The 15000-nt window shown below is 49.4% G+C and overlaps 1 protein-coding gene across 1 annotated transcript in view; it reads right to left on the minus strand.

Annotated features, from left to right (window-relative positions):
* Nucleotides 1-15000, minus strand: part of LOC123772696 (glutamate receptor ionotropic, kainate 2) — a gene marked incomplete at its 5' end in the record, with an annotated part of 107690 nt that overhangs the window by 88790 nt on the left and 3900 nt on the right. The window contains 2 exon segments of the mRNA XM_069324519.1: nucleotides 4123-4275; nucleotides 13292-13456. Coding sequence (XP_069180620.1) covers nucleotides 4123-4275; nucleotides 13292-13456 — 318 coding nt within the window.

Below are 15000 nucleotides of genomic sequence, written 5' to 3' on the forward strand. Positions count from 1 at the left end.
TTACCCGCATAATATTACACATAACAATTTGCATATAAAACTGAATTAATTTAGTTTATTTATCGTTATCAATATTGTGTAGTGTAGCGGCGTGGAATATTGTGGTCGTCGTGTTGATCTGTATATGTTTATACTTTTACATGCAAGTGAAATACACAAAAACAGGAGAAACATAATAACAGAGATAACTAGAGATAACAGTGTACATCAAGCCACCGGCCTCGCAGTAAACAGGAACACTCACACTAACCACGGGCCTCGCAGTAAACAGGAACACTCACACTAACCACGGGCCTCGCAGTAAACAGGAACACTCACACTAACCACGGGCCTCGCAGTAAACAGGAACACTCACACTAACCACGGGCCTCGCAGTAAACAGGAACACTCACACTAACCACGGGCCTCGCAGTAAACAGGAACACTCACACTAACCACGGGCCTCGCAGTAAACAGGAACACTCACACTAACCACGGGCCTCGCAGTAAACAGGAACACTCACACTAACCACGGGCCTCGCAGTAAACAGGAACACTCACACTAACCACGGGCCTCGCAGTAAACAGGAACACTCACACTAACCACGGGCCTCGCAGTAAACAGGAACACTCACACTAACCACGGGCCTCGCAGTAAACAGGAACACTCACACTAACCACGGGCCTCGCAGTAAACAGGAACACTCACACTAACCACGGGCCTCGCAGTAAACAGGAACACTCACACTAACCACGGGCCTCGCAGTAAACAGGAACACTCACACTAACCACCGGCCTCGCAGTAAACAAGAACACTCACACTAACCACGGGCCTCGCAGTAAACAGGAACACTCACACTAACCACCGGCCTCGCAGTAAACAAGAACACTCACACTAACCACCGGCCTCGCAGTAAACAAGAACACTGACACTAACCACCGGCCTCGCAGTAAACAAGAACACTGACACTAACCACCGGCCTCGCAGTAAACAAGAACACTCACACTAACCACCGGCCTCGCAGTAAACAAGAACACTGACACTAACCACCGGCCTCGCAGTAAACAAGAACACTCACACTAACCACCGGCCTCGCAGTAAACAAGAACACTCACACTAACCACGGGCCTCGCAGTAAACAAGAACACTCACACTAACCACCGGCCTCGCAGTAAACAAGAACACTGACACTAACCACCGGCCTCGCAGTAAACAAGAACACTCACACTAACCACCGGCCTCGCAGTAAACAGGCTGTTTACTGCGTACTGTTTACTTTACTGTTTACTGTACTGTAAACAGTACTGTTTAATTTACACACCTGGTACTCACAGCACATCTGGTACTGGCAGCACACCAGGTACTCACAACACACCAGGTACTCACAGTACTCCAGGTACTCACAACACTCCAGGTACTCACAGAACTCCAGGTACTCACAACACACCAGGTACTCACAACACACCAGGTACTCACAACACACCAGGTACTCACAACACACCAGGTACTCACAGTACTCCAGGTACTCACAACACACCAGGTACTCACAGTACTCCAGGTACTCACAGTACTCCAGGTACTCACAGTACTCCAGGTACTCACAGTACTCCAGGTACTCACAACACACCAGGTACTCACAACACACCAGGTACTCACAGTACTCCAGGTACTCACAGTTCTCCAGGTACTCACAACACACCAGGTACTCACAACACACCTGGTACTCACAACACACCTGGTACTGGCAGCACACCAGGTACTCGCAACACACCAGGTACTCACAACACACCAGGTACTCACAACACACCAGGTACTCACAACACACCAGGTACTCACAGTACTCCAGGTACTCACAACACACTAGGTACTCACAACACACCAGGTACTCACAACACACCAGGTACTCACAGTACTCCAGGTACTCACAGTACTCCAGGTACTCACAGTACTCCAGGTACTCACAGTACTCCAGGTACTCACAACACACCAGGTACTCACAACACACCAGGTACTCACAGTACTCCAGGTACTCACAGTACACCAGGTATTCACAGTACTCCAGGTACTCACAGTACTCCAGGTACTCACAGTACTCCAGGTACTCACAGTACTCCAGGTACTCACAGTACTCCAGGTACTCACAGTACTCCAGGTACTCACAGTACTCCAGGTACTCACAGTACTCCAGGTACTCACAGTACTCCAGGTACTCACAGTACTCCAGGTACTCACAACACACCAGGTACTCACAGTACTCCAGGTACTCACAGTACTCCAGGTACTCACAGTACTCCAGGTACTCACAGTACTCCAGGTACTCACAGTACTCCAGGTACTCACAGTACTCCAGGTACTCACAGTACTCCAGGTACTCACAACACACCAGGTACTCACAACACACGAGGTACTCACAACACTCCAGGTACTCACAGTACTCCAGGTACTCACAGTACTCCAGGTACTCACAGTACTCCAGGTACTCACAGTACTCCAGGTACTCACAACACACCAGGTACTCACAGTACTCCAGGTACTCACAGTACTCCAGGTACTCACAGTACTCCAGGTACTCACAGTACTCCAGGTACTCACAGTACTCCAGGTACTCACAACGCACCAGGTACTCACAACACACCAAGTACTCACAGTACACCAGGTACTCACAACACACCAGGTACTCACAGTACTCCAGGTACTCACAGTACTCCAGGTACTCACAGTACTCCAGGTACTCACAGTACTCCAGGTACTCACAGTACTCCAGGTACTCACAGTACTCCAGGTACTCACAGTACTCCAGGTACTCACAACACACCAGGGTACTCACAGTACTCCAGGTACTCACAGTACTCCAGGTACTCACAGTACTCCAGGTACTCACAGTACTCCAGGTACTCACAGTACTCCAGGTACTCACAGTACTCCAGGTACTCACAGTACTCCAGGTACTCACAGTACTCCAGGTACTCACAGTACTCCAGGTACTCACAGTACTCCAGGTACTCACAACACACCAGGGTACTCACAGTACTCCAGGTACTCACAGTACTCCAGGTACTCACAGTACTCCAGGTACTCACAGTACTCCAGGTACTCACAGTACTCCAGGTACTCACAGTACTCCAGGTACTCACAGTACTCCAGGTACTCACAGTACTCCAGGTACTCACAGTACTCCAGGTACTCATAGTACTCCAGGTACTCACAGTACTCCAGGTACTCACAGTACTCCAGGTACTCACAGTACTCCAGGTACTCACAACACACCAGGTACTCACAGTACTCCAGGTACTCACAGTACTCCAGGTACTCACAGTACTGCAGGTACTCACAACGCACCAGGTACTCACAGTACTCCAGGTACTCACAGTACTCCAGGTACTCACAGTACTCCAGGTACTCACAGTACTCCAGGTACTCACAGTACTCCAGGTACTCACAGTACTCCAGGTACTCACAGTACTCCAGGTACTCACAGTACTCCAGGTACTCACAGTACTCCAGGTACTCACAGTACTCCAGGTACTCACAACACACTAGGTACTCACAACACACCAGGTACTCACAACACACCAGGTACTCACAGTACTCCAGGTACTCACAGTACTGCAGGTACTCACAACGCACCAGGTACTCACAGTACTCCAGGTACTCACAGTACTCCAGGTACTCACAGTACTCCAGGTACTCACAGTACTCCAGGTACTCACAGTACTCCAGGTACTCACAGTACTCCAGGTACTCACAGTACTCCAGGTACTCACAGTACTCCAGGTACTCATAGTACTCCAGGTACTCACAACACACTAGGTACTCACAACACACCAGGTACTCACAACACACCAGGTACTCACAGTACTCCAGGTACTCACAGTACTGCAGGTACTCACAACGCACCAGGTACTCACAGTACTCCAGGTACTCACAGTACTCCAGGTACTCACAGTACTCCAGGTACTCACAGTACTCTAGGTACTCACAGTACTCCAGGTACTCACAGTACTCCAGGTACTCACAGTACTCCAGGTACTCACAGTACTCCAGGTACTCACAGTACTCCAGGTACTCACAACACACTAGGTACTCACAACACACCAGGTACTCACAACACACCAGGTACTCACAGTACTCCAGGTACTCACTGCGTTGATGTAGTTGAAGAGAGAGGACCCGTCACCCCAGGGCGTCTCGCTCTCACAGGAGAGGTTGGCCAGACTGAGCGTGGCCGAGCGCTCAAGCGCGTGCAGACCCTTAGCGAACACGCCCACGCTGTCGTAGATGAGCGCCGGCTCCGCCTGCGGTGGAGAGGACTGGTTGAGCGGCTGTTTTTAGGGCGAGTGGCTGTTTTTGGGTCAAGTGGCTGTTTTGGGTCGAGTGGCTGTTCTGGGGCGAGTGGCTGTTTTGGGGTCGAGTGGCTGTTTTTGGGTCGAGTGGCTGTTTTGGGTCGAGTGGCTGTTCTGAGGCGAGTGGCTGTTTTGGGTCGAGTGGCTGTTTTTGGGTCGAGTGGCTGTTTTGGGGTCGAGTGGCTGTTTTTTGGGTCGAGTGGCTGTTTTTGGGGTCGAGTGGCTGTTTTGGGTCAAGTGGCTGTTTTGGGTCGAGTTGCTGTTTTTTGGGTCGAGTGGCTGTTTTTGGGTCAAGTGGCTGTTTTGGGTCGAGTGGCTGTTTTTGGGTTGAGTGGCTGTTTTTGGGTCAAGTGGCTGTTTTGGGTCGAGTGGCTGTTTTTGGGTCGAGTGGCTGTTTCTGGGTCGAGTGGCTGTTTTTGGGTCAAATGGCTGTTTTGGGTCGAGTGGCTGTTCTGGGGCGAGTGGCTGTTTTTGGGTCAAGTGGCTGTTTTGGGTCGAGTGGCTGTTTTTGGGTCGAGTGGCTGTTTTTGGGTCGAGTGGCTGTTTTTGGGTCAAATGGCTGTTTTGGGTCGAGTGGCTGTTCTGGGGCGAGTGGCTGTTTTTGGGTCAAATGGCTGTTTTGGGTCAAGTGACTGTTTTTGGGTCGAGTGGCTGTTTTTGGGTCGAGTGGCTGTTTTTGGTCGAGTGGCTGTTTTGGGGTCGAGTGGCTGTTTTTGGGTCAAATGGCTGTTATTGGGTCAAGTGGCTGTTTTGGGTCGAGTGGCTGTTTTTGGGTTGAGTGGCTGTTTTTGGGTCAAGTGGCTGTTTTGGGTCGAGTGGCTGTTTTTGGGTCGAGTGGCTGTTTTTGGGTCGAGTGGCTTTTTTTGGGTCAAATGGCTGTTTTGGGTCGAGTGGCTGTTCTGGGGCGAGTGGCTGTTTTTGGGTCAAATGGCTGTTTTGGGTCAAGTGACTGTTTTTGGGTCGAGTGGCTGTTTTTGGGTCGAGTGGCTGTTTTTGGTCGAGTGGCTGTTTTGGGGTCGAGTGGCTGTTTTTGGGTCAAATGGCTGTTTTGGGTCAAGTGGCTGTTTTGGGGTCAAATGGCTGTTTTGGGTCAAGTGGCTGTTTTTGTGTTGAGTGGCTGTTTTTGGGTCGAGTGGCTGTTTTTGGGTCGAGTGGCTGTTTTTGGGTCGAGTGGCTGTTTTGGGGTCGAGTGGCTGTTTTTGGGTCAAATGGCTGTTTTGGGTCAAGTGGCTGTTTTGGGGTCAAATGGCTGTTTTGGGTCAAGTGGCTGTTTTTGGGTCGAGTGGCTGTTTTTGGGTCGAGTGGCTGTTTTTGGGTCGAGTGGCTGTTTTGGGGTCGAGTGGCTGTTTTTGGGGTCGAGTGGCTGTTTTTGGGGCAGGTTCATTAGTGGGTGTAATGTTACACAGCAGTTTGGGCAGATATATAAACAATATATATATATATATATATATATATATATATATATATATATATATATATATATATATATATATATATATATATATATATATATATATATATATATATATATATATATATATATATATATATATATATATATCATCCATATTCTTGTGGTTGATATAAGAATATGGAAGAATGCCTTCCACTCCTTGACCAGAGTGGAGGTACTCCTTGACCAGAGTGGAGGTACTCCTTGACCAGAGCGGTGGTACTCCTTGACCAGAGTGGTGGTACTCCTTGACCAGAGTGGAGGTACTCCTTAACCAGAGTGGAGGTACTCCTTGACCAGAGTGGAGGTACTCCTTGACCAGAGTGGTGGTACTCCTTGACCAGAGTGGAGGTACTCCTTGACCAGAGTGGAGGTACTCCTTGACCAGAGTGGAGGTACTCCTTGACCAGAGTGGAGGTACTCCTTGACCAGAGTGGAGGTACTCCTTGACCAGAGTGGTGGTACTCCTTGACCAGAGTGGAGGTACTCCTTGACCAGAGTGGTGGTACTCCTTGACCAGAGTGGTGGTACTCCTTAACCAGAGTGGAGGTACTCCTTGACCAGAGTGGAGGTACTCCTTGACCAGAGTGGTGGTACTCCTTAACCAGAGTGGTGGTACTCCTTGACCAGAGTGGTGGTACTCCTTGACCAGAGTGGAGGTACTCCTTGACCAGAGTGGTGGTACTCCTTGACCAGAGTGGAGGTACTCCTTGACCAGAGTGGAGGTACTCCTTGACCAGAGTGGTGGTACTCCTTGACCAGAGTGGTGGTACTCCTTAACCAGAGTGGTGGTACTCCTTGACCAGAGTGGTGGTACTCCTTGACCAGAGTGGAGGTACTCCTTGACCAGAGTGGTGGTACTCCTTGACCAGAGTGGAGGTACTCCTTAACCAGAGTGGTGGTACTCCTTGACCAGAGTGGTGGTACTCCTTGACCAGAGTGGAGGTACTCCTTGACCAGAGTGGAGGTACTCCTTGACCAGAGTGGAGGTACTCCTTGACCAGAGTGGAGGTACTCCTTGACCAGAGTGGAGGTACTCCTTGACCAGAGTGGAGGTACTCCTTGACCAGAGTGGAGGTACTCCTTGACCAGAGTGGAGGTACTCCTTGAGACCAGAGTGGAGGTACTCCTTGACCAGAGTGGAGGTACTCCTTGACCAGAGTGGAGGTACTCCTTGACCAGAGTGGTGGTACTCCTTGACCAGAGTGGTGGTACTCCTTGACCAGAGTGGAGGTACTCCTTGACCAGAGTGGTGGTACTCCTTGACCAGAGTGGAGGTACTCCTTGACCAGAGTGGTGATACTCCTTGACCAGAGTGGAGGTACTCCTTGACCAGAGTGGTGGTACTCCTTGACCAGAGTGGAGGTACTCCTTGACCAGAGTGGTGGTACTCCTTGACCAGAGTGGAGGTACTCCTTAACCAGAGTGGTGGTACTCCTTGACCAGAGTGGTGGTACTCCTTGACCAGAGTGGTGGTACTCCTTGACCAGAGTGGAGGTACTCCTTAACCAGAGTGGTGGTACTCCTTGACCAGAGTGGTGGTACTCCTTGACCAGAGTGGTGGTACTCCTTGACCAGAGTGGAGGTACTCCTTGACCAGAGTGGAGGTACTCCTTGACCAGAGTGGAGGTACTCCTTGACCAGAGTGGAGGTACTCCTTGACCAGAGTGGAGGTACTCCTTGACCAGAGTGGAGGTACTCCTTGACCAGAGTGGAGGTACTCCTTGAGACCAGAGTGGAGGTACTCCTTGACCAGATTGGAGGTACTCCTTGACCAGAGTGGAGGTACTCCTTGACCAGAGTGGTGGTACTCCTTGACCAGAGAGGAGGTACTCCTTGACCAGAGTGGAGGTACTCCTTGACCAGAGTGGAGGTACTCCTTGAGACCAGAGTGGAGGTACTCCTTGACCAGAGTGGAGGTACTCCTTGACCAGAGTGGTGGTACTCCTTGACCAGAGTGGAGGTACTCCTTAACCAGAGTGGTGGTACTCCTTGACCAGAGTGGTGGTACTCCTTGACCAGAGTGGTGGTACTCCTTGACCAGAGTGGAGGTACTCCTTGACCAGAGTGGAGGTACTCCTTGACCAGAGTGGAGGTACTCCTTGACCAGAGTGGAGGTACTCCTTGACTAGAGTGGAGGTACTCCTTGACCAGAGTGGAGGTACTCCTTGACCAGAGTGGAGGTACTCCTTGAGACCAGAGTGGAGGTACTCCTTGACCAGAGTGGAGGTACTCCTTGACCAGAGTGGAGGTACTCCTTGACCAGAGTGGTGGTACTCCTTGACCAGAGTGGAGGTACTCCTTGACCAGAGTGGAGGTACTCCTTGACCAGAGTGGTGGTACTCCTTGACCAGAGTGGAGGTACTCCTTAACCAGAGTGGTGGTACTCCTTGACCAGAGTGGTGGTACTCCTTGACCAGAGTGGTGGTACTCCTTGACCAGAGTGGAGGTACTCCTTAACCAGAGTGGTGGTACTCCTTGACCAGAGTGGTGGTACTCCTTGACCAGAGTGGTGGTACTCCTTGACCAGAGTGGAGGTACTCCTTGACCAGAGTGGAGGTACTCCTTGACCAGAGTGGAGGTACTCCTTGACCAGAGTGGAGGTACTCCTTGACCAGAGTGGAGGTACTCCTTGACCAGAGTGGAGGTACTCCTTGTGACCAGAGTGGAGGTACTCCTTGACCAGAGTGGAGGTACTCCTTGACCAGAGTGGAGGTACTCCTTGACCAGAGTGGTGGTACTCCTTGACCAGAGTGGAGGTACTCCTTGACCAGAGTGGAGGTACTCCTTGACCAGAGTGGAGGTACTCCTTGAGACCAGAGTGGAGGTACTCCTTGACCAGAGTGGAGGTACTCCTTGACGAGAGTGGAGGTACTCCTTGAGACCAGAGTGGAGGTACTCCTTGAGACCAGAGTGAAGGTACTCCTTGACCAGAGTGGAGGTACTCCTTGACCAGAGTGGAGGTACTCCTTGACCAGAGTGGTGGTACTCCTTGACCAGAGTGGAGGTACTCCTTGACCAGAGTGGAGGTACTCCTTGACCAGAGTGGAGGTACTCCTTGAGACCAGAGTGGAGGTACTCCTTGACCAGAGTGGAGGTACTCCTTGACCAGAGTGGAGGTGCTCCTTGAGACCAGAGTGGAGGTACTCCTTGACCAGAGTGGAGGTACTCCTTGACCAGAGTGGAGGTACTCCTTGAGACCAGAGTGGAGGTACTCCTTGACCAGAGTGGAGGTACTCCTTGAGACCAGAGTGGAGGTACTCCTTGACCAGAGTGGAGGTACTCCTTGACCAGAGTGGAGGTACTCCTTGAGACCAGAGTGGAGGTACTCCTTGACCAGAGTGGAGGTACTCCTTGAGACCAGAGTGGAGGTACTCCTTGACCAGAGTGGAGGTACTCCTTGACCAGAGTGGAGGTACTCCTTGAGACCAGAGTGGAGGTACTCCTTGACCAGAGTGGTGGTACTCCTTGACCAGAGTGGTGGTACTCCTTGACCAGAGTGGAGGTACTCCTTGACCAGAGTGGAGGTACTCCTTGAGACCAGAGTGGAGGTACTCCTTGACCAGAGTGGTGGTGCTCCTTGACCAGAGTGGTGGTACTCCTTGACCAGAGTGGAGGTACTCCTTGATCAGAGTGGTGGTACTCTCTGACCAGAGTGGTGGTACTCCTTGACCAGAGTGGAGGTACTCCTTGACCAGAGTGGTGGTACTCCTTGACCAGAGTGGAGGTACTCCTTGACCAGAGTGGAGGTACTCCTTGACCAGAGTGGAGGTACTCCTTGACCAGAGTGGAGGTACTCCTTGACCAGAGTGGAGGTACTCCTTGAGACCAGAGTGGAGGTACTCCTTGACCAGAGTGGAGGTACTGCTTGAGACCAGAGTGGAGGTACTCCTTGACCAGAGTGGAGGTACTCCTTGAGACCAGAGTGGAGGTACTCCTTGAGACCAGAGTGGAGGTACTCCTTGAGACCAGAGTGGAGGTACTCCTTGAGACCAGAGTGGAGGTACTCCTTGAGACCAGAGTGGAGGTACTCCTTGACCAGAGTGGTGGTACTCCTTGAGACCAGAGTGGAGGTACTCCTTGAGACCAGAGTGGAGGTACTCCTTGACCAGAGTGGAGGTACTCCTTGAGACCAGAGTGGAGGTACTCCTTGAGACCAGAGTGGAGGTACTCCTTGAGACCAGAGTGGAGGTACTCCTTGACCAGAGTGGTGGTACTCCTTGAGACCAGAGTGGAGGTACTCCTTGAGACCAGAGTGGAGGTACTCCTTGACCAGAGTGGAGGTACTCCTTGACCAGAGTGGAGGTTCACCTTCACTAGGGGGGGGGCGCTGGGAGTGACAATCTTAGTACCAAAATCGATAGGAGCATTAAACAGCTTCCACCCTTGATGGGGTCTTCTGTCGGGGTGTGGGGGTGTGTGGGGGGTGTGTGGGGGGTGTGTGGGGGGTGTGGGTGTGTGTGGGGGGGTGTGTGGGGGTGTGTGGGGGGTGTGTGTAGGGGTGTGTGTGGGGGGTGTGGGGGGTGTGTGAGGGTGTGTGGGGGTGTGTGTGGGTGGTGTGGGGGGTGTGTGAGGGTGTGTGGGGGGTGTGTGTGGGGGTGTATGGGGGGTGTGTGGGGGTGTGTGGGGGTGTGTGGGGGGTGTGTGGGGGGTGTGTGGGGGTGTGTGTTGGGGTGTGTGGGGGTGTGTGTTGGGGTGTGTGGGGGTGTGTGTGGGGGGTGTGTGTGTGGGTGTGTGTGTGTGGGGGGGTGTGGGGGTGTGTGGGGGGTGTGTGGGGGGTGTGTGGGGTGTGTGAGGGTGTGTGGGGGTGTGGGGGGTGTGGGGGTGTATGGGGGGTGTGGGGGTGTATGGGGGGTGTGGGGGGTGTGGGGGTGTGTGGGGGTGTATGGGGGTGTGTGGGGGTGTGTGGGGGGTGTGGGGGGTGTGGGGGGTGTGTTGGGGGTGTGGGGGGTGTGTGAGGGTGTGTGGGGGTGTGTGTGGGGGTGTGTGTGTAGGGGTGTGTGGGGGTGTAGGTGTGGGGCAAACAAGGTCTCTGCCCCCCCCCTCCCCCCTCTCTGGGGCAGGAGGTACACAGTGCCTTACCAATGTGCAGCCCATTGCAACACTGAAGTTTGGGAGATCTCATTAATTAGCTTGGGGAATAATCCATCATGGAGAGATAATTAGTCTTTGGTTATTGATGGGAGAGGCGAGGTGGGGGTCTGGGAGAAGACACTCATGCATTCATTACTTCATTCATTCTTTCATTAGTTCCTTCTTTTCCACCCTCCCTCCCTCCCACCACACACACACACACACACACACACACACACACACACACACACACACACACACACACACACACACACACACACACACACACACACACACACACACACACACTCACATTGGATTGGGGAATTGGAACAGGTAAGAAACATGTGAAGGAGTCGACATAACACAGAGGGAGGTGAAGGACAAGATGACCCGTTTAAGAAGACACTCGTTCTAATGTGCAGCCCACTCAGTGAAGAACTTGAGGAGATGAAGGAGAGAGTAACCTACCTGCAGGAGGAGCTGAATGAGACAAGGGAGGAGATTAGAAGCCTGGAAGAGACTCCTCCCCAACACCTGACACGACCCACACTTCAGGAAGATGGTAACGTATATATAGAAGGCACTTCTAAAATTCGACCCTAATTTGTAGACATAATTAGAACGAACCCGTTCGTTCTAATTAACCGAACGAATCCGCTCGTTCTAATTAACCGAACGAACCCGCTCGTTCTAATTAACCGAACGAACCCGTTCGTTCTAATTAACCGAACGAATCCGCTCGTTCTAATTAACCGAACGAACCCGCTCGTTCTAATTAACCGAACGAACCCGTTTGTTCTAATTAACCGAACGAACCCGCTCGTTCTAATTAACCGAACGAACCCGCTCGTTCTAATTAACCGAACGAACCCGTTCGTTCTAATTAACCGAACGAACCCGCTCGTTCTAATTAACCGAACGAACCCGCTCGTTCTAATTAACCGAACGAACCCGCTCGTTCTAATTAACCGAACGAACCCGCTCGTTCTAATTAACCGAACGAACCCGCTCGTTCTAACTAACCCCCTAAGCAATGTTTGCAGTACGGGAAATTGCCACGAAGTTTGATACTTCTCAGGAAGCAGCAAGATGACCTAGCCGACTGATAGAGAGGAAAAGAGCAGTAGTCGTAGTAGGTATTAAGGAAACACAGGGGCCAGTCCAAGGGAGTGGAGAGATAAGGACAAAGCCACAGTTAAAGAGATCCTTAAAGAGTACAGATGGAGAGGGAAGAACAGAACATAGAAAAGGTTATCAACAAGGATAGAGACCGATTGATAACAATGGTTTTCAAAATCGAGGACACAGAAGAAGACATTTTAGCAAGGAAGAGCGGATTATTCAATGTAACAAAGTTCAAAACGGTATTCGTGCAGAGGGATATAACAAGGGAGGAGAGATTGAGGGCAGCAGCAGCAAGGAAGGAGTGCAGGTGGAAAGACAAGAATCAAGGAACCACACCCCATAACCCTACAATCCCAACGGCGAGTGGGGAACCCTCCACAGGCAGCTCAACAGCCCAAGTGGGAGGAGGATCACACCCACCTCCCATCCAATAGAAGCCCTACCTGCCCCAGCCCCCCGCCAGCCCCCCGCCAGCCCCCCGCCAGCCCCCCACTAGTGCCTATCTAGTCCACCCTCCCCCCCTCTCCTCGAGACCTCCCTTCTCCCCTAACCCACCAAGCCCTCCCTCCTCTCCTACCCTGAATTCTACGACCAGGCAACAAAAATCAGGCAAGAATTAGAGGGGTGATGATGCAAAAATTATGAGGAGGAGTGAAACAGAGGATGACTGAATGAATGGTCCAACAAATGGCTACTAAAGTTCAGTCCGAGTAAATGCAAGGTCATGAAACTAGGCGGTGGCAACCGGAGGCCAGACACAGGATACAGAATAGGAGATGAAGTCCTTCATGAAACGGACAGAGAGAAAGATCTAGGAGTTGATATCACACCAAACTTGTCTCCTGAAGCCCACATAAAGAGAATAACATCTGCGGCATATGCGAGGCTGGCTAACATCAGAACAGCGTTCAGGAACCTGTGTAAGGAATCATTCAGAATCTTGTACACCACATATGTAAGACCAATCCTGGAGTATGCAGCCCTTTCTTGGAGTCTCATAAAAAAAACGAAGCTCCTAAAGGTGCAAAAGTTTCCAACGAGGCTGGTCCCTGAGCTGCTAGAGATGAAGCCAGACTGAAGGAACTAAACCTGACGACGTTAGAAAGGAGGAGGGCAAAGTGGGGACATGATACAGACGTATAAAATACTTAGATTGATTGACAAGGTGGAAACAAAGGAAAATAACAATTATAATCAGACACTGAGATGTAAGTCTCATCTTAATCACACACTCAGACCTTAACAAAGCTCTTAGAATAGTTGTGTTGTCTCCTTATAACTGCCCCTCCACCACCCTCAAGGCTGACCTCTGACCTTGATAATGGAGGACTTGTTGAGGATAGAGTGACCAATGGGCTGGAACTTCTCCATATCCCTGAGGATCTTCAGGACTTGTGAGTTGCTGGTGTCGACGATCCTGAAGGCTGTCATGTTGACGTAGTTGTACTTGAAGTCTTCCAGGTCGAACGTCTCGATGTCCTGCGGGCAGGAGAGACATCACTTGAGTATCTGTGTCTGTCTGTCTGTCTCTCCGAGGCAGGGCAGACTGTTGTAGTTAGCCTCATGTTATTTACACATGCTGAACTGTGGTTGGATTGTGTCATAGGGTGATTACGGTCGACCAACCTATGCTCGCCTTTATGTAGGGTTGGCTCCTATTGCCACAACTAATCTCTTCTAGGAAGCTTAAAATGTGGGTCTGATTGTTCATACTCATAACTGTTGTTGAAGTTAATGAGTCTTATCTTAATGTGTTAATAAGTCCAGTCTTAAGTTAATAAGTTAATGAGTCCAGTCTTATGTTAATAAGTTAATGAGTCCAGTCTTATGTTAATGAGTTAATGAGTCCAGTCTTATGTTAATGAGTTAATGAGTCCAGTCTTATGTTAATGAGTTAATGAGTCCAGTCTTATGTTAATGAGTTAATGAGTCCAGTCTTATGTTAATGAGTTAATGAGTCCAGTCTTATGTTAATGACTTAATGAGTCTAGTCTTAGCCTAGTATCCAAGTCCAGTCTTAACTTGCTGGTATAATCTTGTATTAGCTCCAAGTTAAAGGCTGATATTACGTCTGGGTTTTAACTTGGTATTAAAGTCTAATCTTGGAGTTAATGTCTGATGTTAACTTTATCCAAAAGTCTTGTTTTAACTTATTGTTAATATCTACTTCATTATATTCATATTTATCTACGTTCCATCTTTATCTACTCTATCTTCGTCTTTATCTACTCTATCTTCGTCTTTATCTACTCTATCTTCGTCTTGATCTACTCTATCTTCGTCTTTATCTACTCTATCAACGTCTTTATCTACTCTATCTTCGTCTTTATCTACTCTATCTTCGTCTTTATCTACTCTATCTTCGTCTTTATCTACTCTATCTTCGTCTTTATCTACTCTATCTTCGTCTTTATCTACTCTATCAACGTCTTTATCTACTATATCTACATATTTATCTGCTATAATTACGTCGTTATCTACTATATCTACATATTTATCTGCTATAATTACGTCTTTATCTACTATATACACGTCCTTATCTACTATATCTACGTATATATCTACCCAATCTACGTCTTTATCTACTATATCTACATATTTATCTACTATATACACGTCTTTATCTACTATATCTACGTATATATCTACTCGATCTACATCTTTGTCTACTATATCTACGAATTTATATATTCTATGTACGTTTTTATCTACTATATCTACGTAGATATATATATACTATATCTACGTCTGTATCTACTATATCTACATATTTATCTACTCATCTACGTATTTATCTACTCTAAAATATTTACTAGTTTATCTACCCCATCACATTGTAGTTCTACCTCATAATATACACAAAGGTGTTTATGAAGTAAGTCAACCTTTCCGCCTTACTTAAAAAGTAGTTTTAACTACACAACAAAGTTTAAAATGTTTTTTTTCCCTAGTTAAAATTCTTTATAATTTAATGTATTTTTCTTCACAAAGTTGTTTGAACCTAATTAAGAAAAATTCGCGAC

Source organism: Procambarus clarkii, chromosome 14 (genome assembly GCF_040958095.1).
Source record: "Procambarus clarkii isolate CNS0578487 chromosome 14, FALCON_Pclarkii_2.0, whole genome shotgun sequence".
Classification (NCBI taxonomy): Eukaryota; Metazoa; Arthropoda; class Malacostraca; order Decapoda; family Cambaridae; genus Procambarus; species Procambarus clarkii.